Source organism: Homalodisca vitripennis, chromosome X, assembly GCF_021130785.1.
Source record: "Homalodisca vitripennis isolate AUS2020 chromosome X, UT_GWSS_2.1, whole genome shotgun sequence".
Classification (NCBI taxonomy): Eukaryota; Metazoa; Arthropoda; class Insecta; order Hemiptera; family Cicadellidae; genus Homalodisca; species Homalodisca vitripennis.
In genome coordinates, this window is record NC_060215.1 from 9,883,998 (window position 1) to 9,907,481 (window position 23,484).

The 23,484-nt window shown below is 34.6% G+C and overlaps 1 protein-coding gene across 4 annotated transcripts in view; it reads right to left on the reverse strand.

Annotated features, from left to right (window-relative positions):
• The window catches only part of LOC124368665 (neogenin), a 124,545-nt gene continuing 101,061 nt past the window's right edge, over positions 1-23,484 (reverse strand). For all 4 annotated transcript variants that reach the window (XM_046825934.1, XM_046825932.1, XM_046825933.1 and 1 more), the window contains 3 exons: positions 15,230-15,351; positions 11,888-12,015; positions 1-9,648 (listed from right to left, as the gene is read on the reverse strand). In XM_046825934.1, coding sequence (XP_046681890.1) covers positions 9,550-9,648; positions 11,888-12,015; positions 15,230-15,351 — 349 coding nt within the window. In that variant the 3' untranslated portion in view covers positions 1-9,549. The remainder of the gene's footprint in view (positions 9,649-11,887; positions 12,016-15,229; positions 15,352-23,484) is intronic.

The following is a 23,484-nucleotide window of genomic DNA, read 5'->3' on the forward strand; positions in this document are numbered from 1 at the left end:
TTAAAGTTTATAAAAAGTTTATATTTTATATCAATTGATCAGTGGGAAAAAGTGATGAAATAAATAGTTAGTGTTGTAAAAGTGACAAAATCAATAGCAACCCAAAGTTTAAGTAAAAAAATAAACACTCATTATTTGATAAATATAATAATCCGATAAGAGACCGACACAGAACTTACATGTAATTCGCTATTAAATGTTAAACTGAGTTCTTATATGTAAAATATCTGAAAACCAACATAAACTAATTATAAAATACTGTAATACAACAGCGTTGCTGTGGGGACATCAATGATTAGGCACGAAAATCAAAACTAGTCGATTACATATCATAAATATTAAAACTATACAGTTTGTACACTAAGTATTACATACAACATGACAAAAGCGCTGATAGTACAAAAGTTACATTACCGAGTTCAATTTTGATACAAATCATGCCAAATGGTTGAATGCAATTTAAATTCATTGAGAAATAATTAAAATATTATCATGTAGTTTGGAAAAATGTTTAATAATTGTTATTCAAGAAATTTTTTAAAATTTTTGCAAAAATTGGATTGATTTAATCTATTGCCAATAAAGAATATATTGATATGTTATTAAGTAGTTTTAGCAACAATTACATAAACAAGAAAATCATTCTTATATTTCTTTAGTAGTATTACTAAACTTATAAAACAATTATGTTTATCTAGCTACATTACAGGTTTTCTTAGTTTATTCCATGTAACATGAAATGGACCGAGCAGCCACAACCATTGCGATGATTCGAATCAAAATAAAACGACAATATCAGTCACATTTCTTAATCTCTGTTTAAACAATATACAGACAGAAGAGCGACAATCCCCGAGTATTGTCCTCGACTACAATAGTGTTGAGCATAGACTGACTTACTTGTACACTGTAATAAAGCGAAACACCGGTATAAAATGTAATATCAAAACTTTTAGGAATTAAATAAAGAAGTACAAACGTTCAACAGTTATAATAAATATCGATTGATATGATTGAAGTTAATGTTGCATGACGATGCTGAAGTTTCATTACAAAACGAGTGGGTTTCTATTACAAACGACAGAGTTTATAATTTAAAAGGCACCAACATATAAACAGCAATTTAGAAGATAATTGTCAACTTCGTGTTGATGAGCCAACAAAAATAAGTTTTACAAATCTATTTGGTTTCACGTACCTCAAGCTAGAGGCAATACCACATATTTTTTTACAAAGGTTTATGCTAAACTAGATTTTACAATTTATAATTTCGTTTACAAGGTAAAAAGAAAGAGACTATTCACTTTTTAGGACTTTTACTGATCATAATCTGCAATCACGAACTTAACTTGGAAATATTTACAATGTCAGAAAAGAGATCAGTCAATTTTCATACTAATAGAGCCTTTCACAAAGAATAGAACATTTGTAATATATATGAGTCACTTGTAGGGGCTCCTACCGTGTTTTAAAGAGAGATCTGTACTTTTTACTTCAGGACAGTACTGTGTATTTTCTACTGAACATCAACTCCCAACTTTTATTATTGTCACTTGTGTTATTGGTATGATAGGCAAATTAAGTGAGTTTCTACTGAAAATAGGAAGAATGAATATCTTTTAGTAAAATCGTGCACCATGTTTGATTATGGGATAACAAGTTAGTTGAAGGAAGCTTGGATAATCTAAACTTTACTTAAGAGGAATGACTAAAAAATCAAAAATGTTTATGAGATGAAAATTTGTCCTTCACGCCTACTGACATTTATATTTCCAAAAACAGTTAGTTTCTTATAAAATTTATCAAATTATTAAAAAAACGGTAAGAACAATGTACCTTGTTGTAGCTCAATAATACTGAAATGTTCTGCACTGTCTGAAAGACCTTAGGGCTACTATTATAACCTACAATTCTTAACGGATGAACTCTGTTGGCTGAAATTTAACAATTTGTCTACAAAGAGTTGTAATCCTCCAGCTGTTTCTGGTTTGCTCCCGTACTTGACAGCAATTCTTACAAGGTATACAACATACATAAACTTCAATTTTATCACATAATTGAGTTTGTACAAAAGTGTGACTTTTCAATCGCTACCAAGACAGAGTACAGTGCTTTAGTAACAGATGCAAACACGTCAGGCGTTATAGCTGCTATCGTTTTCGCTATCACTATCGCTATTCAGCATGTTGTGGACCACATCCACACTTATTTACACCGAGACTACTTAAAAGATATTTACAGTTTTACTGGAACTAAATATTAAAATCCTTCAAGCACACAACACACACAAATTGTATATTCAATCTGAAAAAGTAATTTACAGATAGAGTAATTAATACAAGATATTTGATGGCACTCTGACATTACAACAAAAAGGAAATATTTTCAAAAACGAGTAAAACATTTGCATTTTAACGTGTCCAAGGCCAGTCTTTACAACATTTAACCTTATCAACATTTTTTTAAAAATAAATCACCAGAACCAATAAGGAGTTACTGACTTAAAATTGTATTACTTTAGCAAAATTTAATAATTTTAAATATTTATTTACTTTTCAATAAAAAAATATCAGTAATATTAGCTGACAGGTAATACATTTTTCTAAGAAAACAATATAACATGACATAAACTAATTACAAATACTTAATGTTTATGGAACGTTTTGAAAATCAAATTACAATCTGGGATTTACTCATGTGGTGATCAAGTATATTACTACTGGCTATGGACTCGTGTCGCAGTCACAGTCACGCCTCTAGCACCCATAGTGATGCCACGTGACCGTGTTTCATGCAATCAAATTATAAATAACATTCTATATCGTTTACATTTATATAATACATATAACATGATGTCTTTTACATGACATAAGCAAAATGTATACATGAAAGAAATATAGTAATAAAAACTAATAAAAGTTAACAAAGATGACTGGATGCCAAATTAAAGTCACTTGTAAGGCATACCTAAGTAATCACTACATTTTGATTGATACAGTCAATAATACAGTTTATTATTGGAGTTTTTATATTTTTAACAGAACAAGTATGGTTTGAAACCAAGTTTCACATAAGTTCTGGAGAACAAGTACGGTAGACCAATGTTATAGGGTACCCATATTTAGATTTAAAAGAATTAACCATATGTTAGTTCTTCTAAATCTAAAATTCCAAATTCCCGAAACCTTGCAAGGCTTTGTGCCCAACCTTATTAAACATGGGAAATGTATCTCATAATTATTGTAAATTATACTAAGTTACTGTTATTATTCTGAATCCAAATGGCTCAATACTAACTTATTCAGTATTACAATGGGTAGCACAAATGGCTGCAATAATTACACTGTTATAAGTTGAAAGACTTGGAAAATTCATCTACTGTAGCACACAGAAGTTATCAGACTAAATATTATAGTAGGCCTATTGGATTTTATCTATAATGTTCAATAAATTTACACTGAATGGTTTAAAATATTGCTTTAAAGTATATACAAAAATTATGTGTAATGAAAAAATAGCTGACTTTTTAAATTTAAAGCTTATTGTGCTTATAACTAGAACCACAAAAACAATACCTTTTGTTTTATTTTCAGGGAATGAATAGAATTTTTTCTCTATGGAAATCTTCTACAATATTAGTTGCCAAATGGTCTTAATATTACCTGAAGAAACTATTTATAGTTTGGTTAGATATACTTCCTTGGCAAAAGCATTTGGAGGGTAAATTTTAAAATTTATAGTTTTAATAAAATAGGCTGAACCATAATTAAATATATTTCTAGTGACAAGATGTCCTTGAGAAACATGTTTTCAATACACATACATTACAACAATTGTGATATATTAGCAAACTTGATGACTCATTGAATAAAAAAAATATTAAATATACAATATCGGAAGTCAAATATTACCATGGAACTTTAAAGAGAACAAAATTCAACAAATCAACTCACATATGATCCAGAGCACAAGGTTAACATGTGTTAAACATTGTAACAGCTATTTTAAAAGTTAATCTCCTGAGTTCGAAGGTGGCAGTGATGTATTAAAAACAGATACACAGTTTGACACAGCTAAAACACACACATACACACACAGTCTACTTTGAATGACTGTGATACAAACAGTAGAAATAGTAGTTGGACTGATTCCATTCTTGATTCGTACCTGATGGGTAAGATCCCAGCTATTTTAATCTGATCATCAATAAAAGGATATTGCCGATAAATTATGTGAAGCTCCATTTCTATACAGAATGATTAAACGCACTCCATCTTAACTTTGATTAGACACAAGATTTCCTTAAAAGTATTTAAAATAGCATCACTTTGATGTTGATTGTTATTGATCTCAAAATTAAAATGACCTTATCCAAAATGAAGGAGTAAGACAACTAAAAAATTAACTCCTTGACGGCTTTTGCAAGGTTAATTCGTCACTGACTTGTGACTAAAAAAAAGCCGCTGACAAATTAATCCATCTTGCAACAATTATCCATTTTAATTGATCTGTGACGTGTGGAGATTCAACTAGAGGGAAAATGGCAAAATAAACTACAGTAAGTATGTAATTCACTGTTTTTCATAATTAAAAAAAGGTCCCATAGTGGAGCTTTGAGGCACTCCTAATTTATGAAAAAAACTCTATTCTAAAAGATAGGATCTGAGCCAGCAAAGAATACCAGGAAAAAATTTGGCCTGGAGGTTTTTAATTTGTTTTGTATCGTAAAGGGCTTTCTATTAAGGTTTTACAAAATAAGTAATTCTTACAAAAAGTGTTGGGTTACTTCCATATTCTTTCGTGGCCATTAAAACAGAAGTGTTTCATGATAGGGTAAAAAAAACTGGCTTCTTGTATAATGGGTTTAGTCTTAACAGTCCTTACTACACCAAAACTGATATTTATGTATTAAGTGTATTTTGGTTGCTGCTCTTCAATTAGCATTGGCACTCAGAGGGTTAATTTGTTAAGTTGTCACTTTATCAGGTCTTCTCTTCCATTTTGGGAAGGTGCAGTTTTTAAACCCATCAAAAACAATATCTAGTGGTGTTATAAATAGCTGATACGTTTATGGTACTTCAAAGTATTTAATATTTGAAAGTTAAGGTGGAGAGGCAGTCTTTTTATCTCACCTTGCATATAAAAATGCCTTTTTATTTTTCCAATAAGTAAATAGTAAGTTGCGAATTTTAATCAAGTCTAATCAGTATCAGTCCTTGATTCGAGTTGTGGACGAGTGTTTTACCTACAGACAGCAATAGCCTGAATGTACAAGTATTCAAGAGAAATAAGATTACAATTTTAAAATGTATTAGTTGTTTCTAAATGTAATTTAATAAAACACACACATGGTTGCACACGGAAATGAAATGACTTAGTAAAAAGTAAGAAGGCGGAGACAATATATGGTAGTGATTTTCCTGTACCATGAAAGCTTACAGAAGCAATACTGATCCATTGTGAGAATATAAGTTGGTTTCAGTAAAACAGCAGTAAAAAATATAGAAATAGAGCTTTGAAGGACAATCACAATACAATCTGTTTTAGTTTCTGTTGGAACTGAATCTTAATTACTATAATACCCAGAACCGTACTATGTAGCACAAGGGATAAATAAAAAATCGAGTTCATCAGTACTAGTAAAATTAAAATATTCCTGATCTATTCCTGAAAGAGGTTCGTATTTGTATTTGTAAGTGGAACACTACCACTTTAATAAAGTATAAGAAAAGTTATCACTATATTTATTTCATACCATGAGAATCTCTAGTTTAAATAAAATCACATTCAAACAAAGAATGGTGCCTACAAATATTCTTTGTATGTCTGAATTGAAAACTTTCTTTGTAACAAAACAAGTTGGAATCAGTCCAGTCAATAGCAACATAATAGGAATGTTACGATGTATTACATCTAGTTGATGTCCAGCTACATTACGTTTTAGTATTTATACACTTAAGACAAAAAAATCACATATAAATAAGTCTTTGTGTTCTGTTATAACATATAGTTCATATTTTTTAATACTCCATTGAATCAGTAATTGGCCAATAACATAATAAATGATACAGAAAGATAATAAACCACAAGAACAAAAACATCCTTTCAACGATTTATATGATCGCTTGATAAATAAAATAATGTGAGAAACAACATAAATACAAATGTATTTTTCAATTTTAAAACTTCAAAGATTAGAGGTTTCCAATAAGGAGCTCAGTTCAGAGAACAGGAGCCCTTAAATCTGATTGGTTTTTGCAAAAGCCTCGGTTTTTGAGGGCACAAATAAAAGTAAGGGAGGCGCAAAGGTCCTTTTAGGACTAAGTGTGGGGACAAAGTGTCCTCTTCCCTCAGAAGGGAAAAAAAAAAAAAAAAAAAAAAGGAGCTCACCATGTAGGTGTGGATATACCCAATACATACTAGCTTCAATACCTCCGTGAAGTTTGTCATTGCTAGATTATCCATATTATGAACTGATTTAATATTTATAGAACATGAAACATTAGTGAAAGCAATTGTTGGAGCATGTCAATATTAAATTTAATAATGAAAACATGTAATTAATATAAATTTATCACAGAGCTTCGCATGTATTGTTGTTTTTCAAAATTGTCAGAGAAGTAGAAAGTATCCCTTTGAAACACAATATTTTCTTTTATGTTTGTGTTTACAGCTTCGATAACAGATTTTTTCCTCATAGGTATTGTTTTACAAAAATCTCATCATTGTGTAAAGCTTCACTCAATAAAACAAAACATGGTCTTCGAGCAAACCGATGCATACTTTGTAAAAGTAATGAAAAATAGGCTTAACTTCCGATCTAAACTGGTACTGTAGAATATGATGCAGGGTAAAGTACGCAAGTTTCAACATAAAAATACTTTGTCACTTTTAATTGCAGATGACTACTCCCAAAAGTTCAATTTCTAAAAGTTTGGTTCTTACTGAGGATATACTTAAAATTATATAGTAAAAATAGCACGGGAAAGCTATAGGGAATGTCATACAGGAATGTGGAAAGCAAATAATAGAGAATTGTTGAAAAATAAAGCCTATAACGCTACTGATGAGTTTGAAAAAGACTTTGTCCAATTTATACTGTGATAATTATCAATAGGCCTATAAAATCTTTTATATGGACAGCTGCATTTCATATTTTGGCTACGTGAATTGCATTGTACTGTGTTTAATGACTCTAATATATTCCGATTCTATGCGAGAGAATATTAAATTTCATTTACAGAATTAAAAATAATGAGATTTCAGTCACCAAGATGTGACTGTATCTATTTCTTTCAAGATGTATTCATTAGTCAGCGGAATATTGAATATGTGGTATTTAAGGGCTGGATTTGAATAAAAGTTGCCCGACACAACATGTTATTGAAGTATTAATACTTTTTGTAAACTTTTACACCATAAAAACTAATTTATGAGAAATAAAAGAACTGAAGAGCATTCGGAGAAGTGCTGCAACATAACTTTCTAGTCCGAAAAATTGGAAAGAATATATGTGTTTATTAAAATAATGAGGTTTCAGTCACCAAGATGTGACTGTATCTATTTCTTTCAAGATGTATTCATTAGTCAGCGGAATATTGAATATGTGGTATTTAAGGGCTGGATTTGAATAAAAGTTGCCCGACACTACATGTTATTGAAGTATTAATACTTTTTGTAAACTTTTACACCATAAAAACTAATTTATGAGAAATAAAAGAACTGAAGAGCATTCGGAGAAGTGCTGCAACATAACTTTCTAGTCCGAAAAATTGGAAAGAATATATGTGTTTATTAAAATAATAATATTCGCATACAGTTCATGCACAACTGTTTACCTCAGTTTAAATTCCAAATCCGTTAAATTATTACATACCATGATTTAGGTAAATTACAATAGATATTGCTGAAATATTTTGGGTAACATATACTGAATTTTTCACAACATTGGTACTAGCTTGCTGCCCTGCTAGTAAAATAATATATATATATATATATATATCCTTTGACTTTAGAACGGCATATATCCTTTGATACATTCACAAAGGATAAATTGATACATTTAAATCTAATTAAGTGAATTGTTTTACAAAACATTACACTAATATTGTAAGTAGTAAACAGTATTTTTAAGAAGTTGTGTTTTAAATTAAAGGTTGTAGATAAATAAATTTTCAATGTCTGTACTATAAGTAGGTAAGAACATATAGATTGAATAAATATATTTTAAAATATCACCAAATACAAAGTATTAAAATAATGTAAAAACAGCAGAGGGCTGTAATTACAAGCAAGTTATTTGTTTCCTCGGTGGACTGACTTATTGTATGTAGTTATCCCTTTGCTAACTTATTTATAATAACCAAAGTTATCAAACTTTTTTTATTTAAACTACCAATTTATTGTACATTTCAGAAATTGTGCTTGCTTTTGTTTGCTTGGTAAATTATATGAATAAAGCGTTCTGTAATTTTGAGATCAATAATAAAAAACATAATACTTGGACTAGTAATAAAATATAATGATACAAAATATAGTTTAATATATTAAAACAATTCAATTTCAAATATATTTAAATACATTTCTTTTAAAATATGAGATTGTAACAAATATTTGTAAAATCATACAGTTTAGATACAATTTCAAGTAAATATCTAAAACGTTCTGTCCACAACATATACCATTGGCTGTAACCACTAGGCAATAATATGAATGCTGTCTACAAAACAGCTGTTTCCACAAAATTTGCTTCTTTGGACACATTGAATACTGATGATATTAAACTCACCAGGCCATTTAGATTATATTTAAAATATAATAATATTAGTGAGTATTCAACTGATTTTTACAAAATGCTTATTAATGTATGCAAAAACTAAATATATACATTGTTTTAGCAATCAAAATCACAATTTTGTTAATTTTCCTATTTTATTGCCCATATTGAAGTTCGTATTTTGTACATAACACAGGTAATTCAGAAAATTTCTGTATTGGATATAATTTGAATATACAAATTCAAGTTGAGCGATAGCAGCGTATAAAAATTTGTCCATTTGTAAATTTTTATTGTTTTCTTATTGTTTGTGCATCTTGAATTAAACTCATAGTATTGCACTACATTATTTTACAAATAATACTAAAATATTCACACACCCCACTACATTACATGAAATAATTTGAGGGATACATTAGCATTAATGTTTTATTTTAAGGGCAAAAGCCACCATTTAAAATTAAAAAATACTATTCGCTTGGATCAGGTTTCAAAATAAAATATTCTGTTTTGAAGGAAACATTTCTATAGGGGAGAGCCGAACTAAACGAAAGTTCAAGTGGATCTTAACTATAGGAACTATGAACAGAAATCAGCCCAGGTTGTCAAACGCACTAAGATATAAAATGTGATTATAAAAAATATCACCTTCCTAAAAATAAATTGCTATTGGTGTAGTTTTGTGAGGCATGTGGTGTAGTGAAATGCATAGACATTGATTACGAGTCTAAGGCAACAACACAATGGTCCATTCACAGTCACACGGCACTGCACTAGCACTCGAACTCTGAGGCGGTGATAGCGTTGAGATCCTTCATGAGTCCTTCGAGGTTGGCCATCTCCTGGTTCAGCTCCTCCGTGCTGTAAGATGGCTGGAACACACAAACTTATTGTTACAAAACTACACTATATTTTACAGTGGAGAAATCATACTATACATGTTACCGGGAGTCTATTCCTAGAATTCAATATTAGACTCAGTATCTACAATTCAGACCCAGGAGGGTTCACTTCCGGCTGGTTTATACCTTCCACTTGAACCTACATCGAGAACAGCAAAATCCGATGTGTTACTTAAATCTGGGTAACTCTATGGAAGCCCAGGATCGGCACATCACTAACTTAAAAAGAAAACTGTCAAAGACATTATATATTACATTACAGTTTCATGCTTCTATCGTTTTCAAAAATATTTGAAAGAATAGTCTATATTGAACTGCTCAACTACCTGGCATCAAATAATTTAGTGGGCAAGGAGCAGCATGGATTCAGGCCAATTAAATCAACTGTAACCGCAGGGGTTTTATTTATTCCAAACATTGTTGATGCAATAGACAGAGGAGATAAAGTAGTAGGCATTTTTCTTGATCTCTCCCATGCCTTTGACAGAGTATCTCACCCCATATTAACTGAAAAGGTAAACGTTATAGAATACAATCAAAAGAATTTACTTGGGTTTTCTCTTATTGAAATAATAAGCAGCAATATGTTTAAATTGAAAATGTAAATGATTCTTAGTATTGTAAACACTTAAGAAGATAAAATTGCAAATATCAAACTGTAAAGCAATAGAGTACCTCAGGGATCCATATCAGTTCCTTTACTATTTTTATGCTATCTAAGAGGTCTGCCAAAGAAAGTTAGTAGAATTCTATGTGTTTATATGCAGATGATACTAACCTAATTATTAAAGGAAAGTTAATGTCATAGAAACCGGCTAATATAGATTTTTTCAAATATAAAATCTTTCTTAAATGACAAAAATGTGCTACAAAACTTTAATTTTGTATATTTTTCAACTAAGCAAAACGAAAAAAAAAAGAACTACTTGGATACAAAAAGTGACCAGAACTCGTTAGCTAGAACAAATCAGACAACATTTTTAGGACTGACAACAATTGCTGGTAATTTAACTTGGACAAATCATGATGAGCATGTAATGAGTGCAATGTAATCCACATTATGGAAAGGTCAAAAATATGTGATTTGGCCACTTTAAAACCATTTATAAAAAGTAAAAAGTAAAGAATGTCTTATTTTACCAGGCGAAGTTAGGGCTAAGAAGCCCTCTCTAACACTTTATCATTCTTTTAATACATTCAAAATTATTATAGGGAGTATGTATATATGGAACCTCTTATAAATATAACTTAGATAAAATTCTTGGTAAACAAAAAAAGGCCATGAGAGTAATGCTTCATTAAAAAAAATATTCACAGTAAAACAATTATTTGCAAAGCTTAAAATCCTTATGGATTATAGTTTATACACCTTGGAAATAATAAAGTACCTATGTCAAAGAACATCACAATATTTCTATTTGACACAAATCACTGCTATAATACTCGGAACCAAGTGGTTTTGAATAGACATAATTTGGAGTTAAAAAAAAAAAAACTAGCTAGATGGGTAGAAAGCTTAGACGAAAGGGTGTGCCAGCCCCTGCCTGCTTTGGCTGGAAAGGCTGGTTCAGAGCTGGCTTTCCTTTCTTCCAAGGAGACGTTACTGAGAATAGTGCTTAAATTCCTTTTTCATAGATCTCAAAAGGATATGACCTCTAACTCTAACCTTACCTATTCTGAATATCCGGTCACCCCGGAAGCAGCGCAAGGTGCTTTTAGGACTAAGTGATATGAGAGGTTTGTCCCAAGAGGAAAATAAATCTACAATCCCGGTACACAGTGTATTTAATGTGGCGCACAACATTACGTAAAGTAAAAAAGTGGACAGACTTCAGATTGCCTAACATAGTCCAAGATAGATATCAGGCAATTCTAGAAGTCAGGACAAGACTACATTTACATATTACTAGGTTTAAAAAAAATACAAACCTCCAGAAGTTACACAAAAATGAGTATTTGTTCCCTCCCTTACCAACCGGTCAATATTTGTATGAAAGAACCTATTGGAACACTAAAAACTTTCCACAGTCAACTCAAGCAAACCCTACTATCTGCTTGCAACATCAACCGCCACTAACCGACCTATCTCGGCTGATACAACCCTAAAAGAAATAAAATCTCCAAACTATCATACAAGGAAATAGAAATTGTGCACAAAATAATTTAAGCTCATGGGGTTTTTAAAGATCGTGTTAAAAATAATACTTACTTGTAGTTTAGGTGAATCATCTAGAGTAGAAGGTCGTGTTTTTGTAGGGGCAGGTGACTGTGCCTGACCCTGCGTTGTATAGTGTCCAGCCTTCTTGTAGGGACTAGAACCTTGGGGCCGCACTGTCACTAAAACAGTAAACAACAAGAGTCAGAGATTTATGGATGAGTACGGGATAGAACCAGGAGTCTGTAACAGGTTCTGCATTGTGTGGTGTCAAGTTTTATCGAATGGACTGAATTGGAGCATCATAAATATTACAACGAGTAAAAAGTGTGAGAAAAGCTAATCTTAGTTATAAAGGTAATTATATTAAAGAATCCAAGAATAAAGTAAAAGTGGTTTGGGAGGTAACAGCAATGGAAACTCGAAAAGAAAAATGCAGAAACAAACTATATAAGATTGTTTTCAATTACCAAATTGTTAGTGATAAAAATGAAATGGCATCAATTTTAAATTCCTACTTCTGTGATATTAGTAATAGGTTAAATGTAGTTTCAGATGTTGATGAAGTCATAAGTTTTATGTTACATGCAACAAAAACAAGGACACATTGAACGGATTTCATTTCACACCTGAAAAAGAGGTGGTTGATATTATTAGATCCTTACAACAAAAAAAACAGCTGGCTGGGATGAGTAGTGGCAATATCGCAGATCTTTTGAAATTTTTAGTCGTAAGCCAGTTCCAAAACAGAAACACATACATACTGTTGATAATTACAGACCAATTTCTATTCAGTCAAGCTTTTCAAAGGTATTCAAGAAGATCACCTTCAAAAGACTCTGTGATTATCTTAAAAGCAACATCTTATTCCCTTTTCAGTTTCGCTTTCGAAGGCTCTGGATGGATCAAACTTTGCTGTTGGTGTTTTCTGTGACCTATTCAAAGCCTTTGATTATGTCGATTTCAAAGTAATGCTGGGTAAACAAACTCTGTGGCATTGGCATAGTTGCCCTGAGCTGGTTACAGTAATTTTTAATGAACTGTCAACAAAGGGTGGCTGTAAATGATGATGTTCAAAGCAGCTATAAAAAAGTCATGTCTGGTGTCCCTCAAGAGTAAATTCTTGGCCCACTCCTGTTTCTTTTCTATTGCAATGATCTCCCGGAACTTGTGTCCAAAGTACAAATTCTCATGTACTATGCTGATATAGTTTCCAAATATGATATAGTTTGATATACAATTCCATAGTTTCCTCAGCAAGTGACATAAATGTGCTTCATCACTCCTTAATTCAAAGTATCCAACAAATCAATTCCTGGTGCAATGCAAATAGCTTAAAACTAAGTCCTAGTAAATCAAATTTTATAAATCTTCATTTAAATCATTGCAAGACTCCTCAGGCTGATTCTTCATATATACAATCTGACGTCAACACTGTTACCTGTACTAAATTTCTTGGCTTGTTAATCGATGATTCTCTCACTTGGCCCCAGTATATTGGTTCCTTACTTCCTAAACTCAGCAAAGCTTTCTTCTCAATTGTAACTCTTTTTAAAGTTGTTGAATTTAATCTTAATCACTAGCATCTAACTCTCTGCCAAGTGTAGTTTGCTTATTCCTTACTATATTATATTATATGGTTTGATTTTCTGGGGCACCTCCATTGAGTCTTCTAGATAAAAAAGTCATCAGAGTTCTGACTGGCACTGGCTTCAAGACCCGTCCAGGAAAATGTTTAAAAATCTAAAAATTTTACCCCTTTCTTCCCTGTTTATATATCAATGTGGTTGTCAGAAGTAATTTCAACATATTTTTAAGTAGGAACCATACAAATTCCCATGTTACTTGAAATTCGTCTTTGATACACTACATAAAACCAACTTTTATGACAAATTTACATATTACACCTGCATCATTCTGGTTAATAATTTCTCAATTTACATAAAGGACACATCTTTTACAAATTTTGAGAGACAGATTCTGGCTTTTCTATCCTGCTACTGCTTTTATAGTGGTCAAGAATTTTTTGCTTTTACTTCAAGAGCAAATCTACAAATCTGTCCTTTAACAAGTGTTGGAATTTTGTTTTACTAGTTTATAAGCACAGTATTTATTTTATATGTAATTTATTTATTCTTTATGTCTTTTTGTACAGTATTTTAATGTATTGCCCTATAAAGTTTAAAAACCTAGCCAGTATATTTTATTATCTAGTTAGTCTCTTTGCTATATACTTCATTTATATTTATATTTTAGCATATATTCATTGACAATGCACCTGTTCTGTAGGAATGTATTTTAATATGCAATAAAGATGACATAACTTATGACTATTAATGGAAAGGTCCTAGGAACTTCAAACTTGGCATTTGGCATTCTCTTAGTTCAGGGAATAACTCCCTGATTTTGGGGTCAAGAAGTCAAATAGAAATCCGTTCGTCTGTGAGATAACTTATTAGTTATGTTCTGTCGGATTGGTACTCTGTATTGATTGTTACCTCTGTGTGATTCATGTAATATTTTGATAAGATTATTGTAATCTTATGTATATTGTAAATGAAACCACGGATGAACAATGTCACCCATCAAATTTAGTCCACACGCACGCACGCACGCACGCACGCACGCACGCACGCACGCACGCACGCACACACACACACACACACACACACAGTTCTCTGTAAAAATTATATTTTGTATGATCAGCATATTTATAAAAAAATATGTAGGAAAATAAAAATTCTATTAATATTTTGAATTGTTATTATTACAATACAAGGCGAAGTACGTATGTTGAACAGCATAGACTGAAGTTTTATGAAAAGAAAACTGGTTTAATTAGCCCAACATTTTTGTTTAATTTTCCTCTTAATATAATAAGTGAGCAAAATTAAGAAAAATTAAAATGATTACGCAAACAATTACCTATAAGGCACATCCTTGTATTCATTTCAAGATTTATTTTGTAAAATAAAATACTATAAAGTATTATTATGCATTTTTTCAATGTATATGATTGAGATATGCATACATGTATTATTGATGTAACTTACTGCAAAGAAGCCCACAGGGCCAATCTCCGTCAGTTATTGCCACAGTTTCTTTTGTTTTATAAATGTTAAGCAATATTGTATATACTCATGTAATGGGAATATATACATTTACCTTGATACTTGTAACCTATACATGTGTGAATAAAAAATCACCATACAAAATCTTGTAATTAAAAGTTTTTAGATTTTGAATGATTTTCAACCGTATTGTTAACCTTACCACAATTGTAGTTTGAAGATCTACTGATCTACCGAGCGTGTCCAAACGCACTCATATTCTACGCAGTCGTATGTTTCACCAAACTTTTATGTGGATATAGTTACATACAACAATATCACTTACCAACATGTTTCTGCTGTGGTGTGGAAGGGGCGGACTGGGGTGGGGGTGCTGGTACACTGAAACTCTTCAGTGGGTGGCCTTGAAGTCGCTTCCCCAAGCTGCCTGTACCCTCCCCTGTCACTCTGTACACATTGTGTAATATAAGTAAATATATCTATTTAATAAACACTGTGATATGTTATATAGTTAAAATATATATTTTTCATGTGTTATGAAATGATATTTCTATTAAATTTATAAGTAACAATAATAGCCAATATTATCTATACGAGGGGAGTACCCAAAAGAAACTGGAATAGCATTGCCGTGGGCGGAGCTTGTGTAGTACACATTTCTGCCACTAGGCATGAATAGTCCAACTCACAGCCAGTTCAGTGCCACCTTTATTGTCAATCTGGCTTGTTCCGTTCATCTGCAGTGATTGTAAAGACAAAGGCTAGCAAAGGCTAGTGCTGTTTTGATCTTGTTTTGTTTTTTATGATGGGAAGTTGAAGTGAATATGTGAAGCTGTGAACAAATTTGTTTTCTACTCGGTAAAAATGCAGCTGAAACTATTTTAATGTTGAAAACAGCATACCAAGATGACGCTAAGGGGGAAAAAAATCAGTGTACAAGTGGTTTGCTCAAATGATGAAATGTTAATTGTTGAAAAAAAAACTTGTTCTGGATGTCCATTAACTACCCGAATCAAAGAAAATATTTAAAAAATTCAACAGCTTGTGCTCACAGACCGTCGACAAACAATTGGTCAACAGTCAGAAATTAGTGGGTTATCTTGGAGCTCGGTTCAGCGAATTTTAACGGAAGATTTGGGAATGAAAAGGGTTGCTGCCAAGTTTGTACCTTGGTTTTTGACTGACAATCAAAAGGAACATCGAGTTGACCATTTTCTCTGTTAGACAGTTTTTGGCTAAAAATGGCATGGTTCCGCTGCCCCACGCACTTTACTCACCTGACCTGGCATTGTGTGACTTTTTATTATCTCCACGCATAAAAAGGCACATGAAAGGATACCGATTTGACAACATCGAAGAGGTCAAGAAAAAAATGAGGGACGAGTTGTTAGTCATTTCTAAAGATGAGTACAAAAAATGTTTCAAACAGTGGAAACATTGGTGGGACAAATGTATAAGTTGTAAAGAAGAGTACTTTGAAGGGTTACAGTATTTTAAGTAAAAAATTAAAAAATATATAGCTTTAACAAAATAATTTTGAGTATTTTTTGGGTACTGTAACAATTTTTTTTTGTGAACCTTAAATTTTATAACAGAGAGTAAGAGTTAGATTTTATTAACTTTGGCAGACAGGCCTGATCAACCTGGAAAATCCATATCAGCTGGCTATTAAACAGCTGCAGCTCCAGCTGGCCAAACAACAATTGACTCCTACTTCCTGTTGGACTTTGTTACTGACTGTTAGGCTTCACGAGGCTTACTCTCTCTCTCTCATGGCGATAGTTTGAAGATTGTTCAGTTGGAAATTGAGTCTCCACGAGGTTATTTATATTGTCTTTACCTACATTGCTCCCTTCCTGGCCCATTACTGGATTGTTGCCAAGGGATTTGTTCGGGAGCGGTTTGTGTGCCTCCACATAGGTCTGCGTACCACTACCTACCCAGTGCCCGTGCTATACCTGCTACTGTGCCTTCCTCCCTGACCGTGAGCCCTTACGGAGGCGTATGGTTGTGATCTACGTAGTTGAATAATTACTTATAAATATCTTTCTTTATTGGATAAATATTGATGTTTAATGTGCTTTGTGTAAATATGTGTCTAGTTTATGTAAGTATTGTTTGATTGATATCTATGGGTAAAATACCAGAAGTACTAGTGGCCGGCCAAGGTAATGTTGTTTAGTGTATAATTACTGGTGTTTAGGGTATATTGTATTGATAAATCTAAGGGTTACCTGTACCCTCAGTCGGTATAAACTTAATGATTACATTGAATGAGTTTAGCTTTCTTACATGTATTTCCTTTTCTTAAATTTACCTTGTATTTAACTCACTCTTACTTTGGTTGGTTATAAGGTCATTAATTTTACAACATCATTCAGTAACGGGTCTTTTCCTTGTTCTGACTCCGTTCTCCTACCACACTACTACTGGAAACAAGGTGGCGCCCTCGGATAGTACCGTTAACAGTTAACTCTACTACGCCGTTAACTTGTGAAAACCACACCTACCCTTCCCACCCCCTAGACTGAGCAAACTGGGACCGCTACATTTGGCGCTGTCAACGTGGGGCCTGGCTTGTGTGGGGACTATATCATATATTTGTGAATTTTTTTTTGTTCTGATGGTGATTGATATGGACATTATGGTTGGTTAACTTGTTGTATATTGCAACACTTTTGTCGGTACTCGTAATTATTAGTGGTTTTGTTTACTGACTGTTACACCTCTATTATCTTTTCTTTAATTGTGTGAGTGTTCGTTTTTCACTTTGGAATTTGGTTTCTGCTGTCACCATGAATGCATATTATTTACGTCGTCATGAAAATGAATATGAGTTGAAACTTAGAGGTTTAGCTACTACAGGAAATGCAAATCAATTGAGATCCAGGCTCTCTCAAGCTTTTCTTGATAATGTTGAGATTAAGGAAGACGTTATCAGTAATCTAAATGCTGAAACCGAACTTGAAGAATGTGAGGAAAAATTCAATGACCTGTCAGAGCTAGTTGAAGATTATGAAGGAAATACAAAAGACAATGAATATCGAAAACTTTCTGCCCGCCTTTGGCATCTTTACTTGCGAGTGGAGCGTATACCTGTGGATCTGGACTGGGATAAAGACACAGCGGAGAAGAAAGACGACTTATTACAGAGATCAAAACACATGCTAGATACCTTCCTTTCCCTCTCATCTAAGGTAACGGAGAAGCTGGACGGTGCTGAAGAAAAGAAGGCGAGTGAAGATACGTCAGTGAATACTGCGAAAGAAGGTGGCACTTCCCAAGGTACCAATACAGAAACTCCACCCTCTCAAGGAAATGTAAATCGGAAGAATATCGCACAAGAAAAGCACCTTCCCCTCTCTTGGACATGCTGGACAAGGAAAATCTACTATGGTTGGAAATAGGAAACTGAAACCTGATGAGTCATGTATAGAGGCAGAAACTGCAAAGCCTATACCAGTCTTCAAATGGGGTTTACAGTTTAGTAATGGTCCTGGCCAGAGCAGTGGTGCATTTTTGCAGCGGGTTGAGGAACTTCGTCATGCTCGCGGAGTTTCTGAAGCTCAACTTTTTAGGTCAGCAGTTGATTTATTTACCGGCAACGCTTTAATTTGGTATCGGTCGACCGTGGGCAGAGTCAATTCCTGGGAGCAATTGTGTACGGAGATGGGAACTTTGATCTTTTCATTGCTTCTATGGAGGGTCTTTATGGTCGTTTGTCAAATCCAATTCCGGAACCCATCAGGCTTCGTCAGATTCTTAAGAATCTAAATCATTATTTGCAGGACAAACTCTGTATGTTTGTGATCTCTTCTATTGATGAACTCCGACAAATGGGACGTAAGGCTGAGCTGGGAAGATTGAGAACTACAAATAGTAGGCCTCCTCCTAGGCCAGGCACCATCTTAGAACCTGATCTAGCTTACTCTCGCACTGATAATCGCAAGAATTCCTCAAATCATCAAGTTCATGCACTTAATAAACCTACGAGTTTTGCCCCAAGGAAGTCCAAATGTTGGAATTGTGGTGAGGAAGGCCACATGTACAGTAATTGTCCTAAAGAGAGGCAACTTTTCTGCTATGGCTGTGGGCATGCTGGTTATCGCAAAACAACCTGTCCTAAGTGTATTAAAAAAAAACGGGGTACGAAGGGAGCCTCCTCGGGCATCTTAGGAGTACCTCCCTTATCTCATTTACCGTCAACCAATAAGTTGTCCAATTGTGATTTGGCTTCATTGCCTAAAGGTATAAATTTTCTGATTGAAACTTCCGCTAATGATCCGCGACCTTATCTACCAATTCGAATTTTTGGATTTAGTTGCAAAGCATTGTTAGATTCTGGAGCTTCAAATACAGTGATCGGAAGAGACCTGATGTGGATTTTTGATAAGTTCCCGGCAAAAATTCGGCCATTGTCCAACCAATTTGTAGAAACTGCTGACCACCAGAAACATAAGATTATTGGAAGAGCCAACATTCCTATTACTCTCGCTCATAAAACAAAACATTTATCTGTCATTGTTGTACCTTCTCTATCTCAAACATTTATTTTGGGGATAGATTTTTGGAATGCTATGCATATTGTTATGGACGCCTATGAGAAGTCCTGGGAATTTTCTGAGAACCCACCAACACGAGGCCAGATATGTGCAATTGGTCTACAAGACTCTACCGTATTGACTACGTCACAAAGGGAAGACTTAAATAATCTTTTGGAGAAGTACTTTTGCAATCAAGGAGAGAAATTAGGAAGAACCCATTTAGTGCAGCATAAAATTGACACTGGAGATGCTTCTCCCATAAAGCAACGCTACTATCCCATGTCTCCCGCTAGATTGCAGCTTGTGTATGCCGAACTTGATAAAATGATTGAACAGGGTGTTGTAGAACCTTCAAGAAGTGCTTGGTCCTCCCCAATCATACTTGTGGACAAACCTGATGGTGGCCAAAGGTTTTGCGTCGATTTCCGGAAAGTCAACTCAGTCACTTGCAGAGATGCTTACCCCTTACCTCATGTCACTTCGATTTTGGATCGCTTAAGGGATGCCCAATACTTGTTTGCGTTGGATATCAAAAGCGCTTACTGGCAGATTCCCCTTGAAGCTTCAAGTAAAGAGAAAACTGCCTTTACAATCCAAGGAAGAGGTCTTTTCCACTTTAATGTTCTCCCATTTGGACTCCACAATGCACCAGCCACCTGGCAACGATTGGTTGATAATATATTAGGGATGGACTTGGAACCTTTTGTCTTTATCTACCTTGATGACGTAATAATAGTCACACAGACCTTTGAGAAACATCTTGAAATTCTGGAAGAAGTCTTCAAGCGGCTAGCAGCAGCTAATCTAACCTTAAATCAAGACAAGTGTCGATTTTGCCAACCTGAACTTCGATATTTGGGCTATATTGTCGATGCTAATGGCCTGAGAGTTGACCCTGAAAAGGTGAAAGCCATTTTGGAAATTCCTACCCCTCGCTCAGTGAAGGAAGTCCGTGCATTCTGCGGTACTGCAAGTTGGTATCGGAGGTTTATCCCAAATTTTGCCTCTCGTCTTTATCCTCTTACTTCAATGCTGAGGAAACATAACAACTTTAAGTGGACCATTGAAGCTCAGGATGCTTTTGAAGATATAAAGGGTAACCTTGTAAAATCTCCAATCCTTTCTTGCCCGGACTTTGGGAAGGAATTTACCATTTCTTGTGACGCTTCGGCTGTTGGTGTTGGAGCGGTACTCTCCCAGATGTCAGAGGAAGGAGAAAATGTGATTGCCTATGCAAGTCGGACGTTGAGCAAAACTGAGCAAAAGTTTTCTGCTACAGAGCGGGAGTGTTTGGCCGTCATTTGGTCAATTGAAAAGTTCCGCCCTTATGTAGAAGGAGTTCACTTTGTTGTTGTAACTGACCATCACAGTTTGTTATGGCTTCATAATTTAAAAGATCCTCAAGGAAGATTGGCACGGTGGGCATTACGTCTTCAACCTTTTAACTTCACTTTGCTGCATCGCAAAGGTAAAGAACACGTCGTTCCGGATCTTTTATCTAGGAACCCATTAGAATCTGTACCTGCAGAATTTATCGTTGATTCCCTCACTAACTGTTTTCCGATTGGGGACAAGTGGTATCTGAAGATGATCGACTCAGTAAAAGAAAAACCTGACCTTTACTCTTCATGGAAAGTTGTCGATAATCAGCTCTGGAAGTGTGTCCCTTCATCTACTTCGGTTGGTGATGAGCAAGAAGATTGGAAGCTAGTTGTACCCAAGGATCAGCGTGGGAAACTCTTCAAACAATTTCATGACGCTCCTACATCTGGACACTTGGGCACGTATAAAACCTACCACAGACTCTTACAGAAGTACTATTGGCCTAAGATGAGGAAGGACACCGCAACATATGTCTCTCGCTGTAGGGTGTGTCAGCAAGCTAAGTCGGCTACCTTAAAGCCAGCAGGACTTATGAGGTCTCAGAGAGTAGTGGACCGACCGTGGCAGACAATAAGTCTGGATCTGATGGGACCTTTTGTAAGATCATCAAGAGGTTACAAGTACCTGATGGTAGTGGTGGATTACTTCAGCAGGTATACCCTTCTGTTTCCATTAAGAGCAGCAACTGCAAGACTTGTTGCTAAACATTTGGAGGAAGATGTATTCTTGGTATATGGGGTTCCTAACATTGTGATTTGCGACAATGGATCTGAATTCATTGGTCAACCATTTCGAGATTTGCTCAAGGAATATAAAGTGAAGACTATCTACACTCCTAGTCATCATCCTCAAGCAAACCCAACGGAGCGGGTGAACCGAACTATAGGGAACATGTTGAGATCTTATGTTGGGGATAATCACCGCAATTGGGATATTAAGTTACCTCAGATTGGGTGTGCCCTATGAACGGCAGTACATGAGACCACTGGTCAATCTCCAGCCTTTCTAGTATTCGGACATGAGATCAACTTATCGGGTGAGGGATCTGGGAATCTTGGTGAAGAAGATTTGCCTCAGCTTTCCGATGCAGGTGATCACCTCCAGAAACTGACGTGCTTGAATGAAGTTTTTAAGGAGATCAAAGAAAGGATGAAGAGGGCACATGAGATTAATGCTAAACGATACAACCTGCGGAGGAGAGAGCAGCAGTTTAAAGAACGTCAACTTGTATGGAAGAGGAACTTCACCCAAGCGGATGCAGTCAACTACAAGTCATCCAAACTCTTTCAAAAATTTGTTGGGCCTTACCGAATTAAGAAGAAAATATCTCCAGTGACCTATCAGCTCCAATCAGAAGATGGGCAATTCATGGGCACCTGGCATACCTCGGACTTAAAACCTTATCTTCAGTAACGGATGAAAATTTGGGAAATTTTCTCATGAGAGAGGGGGTGGTGTAACAATTTTTTTTTTGTGAACCTTAAATTTTATAACAGAGAGTAAGAGTTAGATTTTATTAACTTTGGCAGACAGGCCTGATCAACCTGGAAAATCCATATCAGCTGCAGCTCCAGCTGGCCAAACAACAATTGACTCCTACTTCCTGTTGGACTTTGTTACTGACTGTTAGGCTTCACGAGGCTTACTCTCTCTCTCTCATGGCGATAGTTTGAAGATTGTTCAGTTGGAAATTGAGTCTCCACGAGGTTATTTATATTGTCTTTACCTACATTGCTCCCTTCCTGGCCCATTACTGGATTGTTGCCAAGGGATTTGTTCGGGAGCGGTTTGTGTGCCTCCACATAGGTCTGCGTACCACTACCTACCCAGTGCCCGTGCTATACCTGCTACTGTGCCTTCCTCCCTGACCGTGAGCCCTTACGGAGGCGTATGGTTGTGATCTACGTAGTTGAATAATTACTTATAAATATCTTTCTTTATTGGATAAATATTGATGTTTAATGTGCTTTGTGTAAATATGTGTCTAGTTTATGTAAGTATTGTTTGATTGATATCTATGGGTAAAATACCAGAAGTACTAGTGGCCGGCCAAGGTAATGTTGTTTAGTGTATAATTACTGGTGTTTAGGGTATATTGTATTGATAAATCTAAGGGTTACCTGTACCCTCAGTCGGTATAAACTTAATGATTACATTGAATGAGTTTAGCTTTCTTACATGTATTTCCTTTTCTTAAATTTACCTTGTATTTAACTCACTCTTACTTTGGTTGGTTATAAGGTCATTAATTTTACAACATCATTCAGTAACGGGTCTTTTCCTTGTTCTGACTCCGTTCTCCTACCACACTACTACTGGAAACAAGGTGGCGCCCTCGGATAGTACCGTTAACAGTTAACTCTACTACGCCGTTAACTTGTGAAAACCACACCTACCCTTCCCACCCCCTAGACTGAGCAAACTGGGACCGCTACATTTGGCGCTGTCAACGTGGGGCCTGGCTTGTGTGGGGACTATATCATATATTTGTGAATTTTTTTTTGTTCTGATGGTGATTGATATGGACATTATGGTTGGTTAACTTGTTGTATATTGCAACACTTTTGTCGGTACTCGTAATTATTAGTGGTTTTGTTTACTGACTGTTACACCTCTATTATCTTTTCTTTAATTGTGTGAGTGTTCGTTTTTC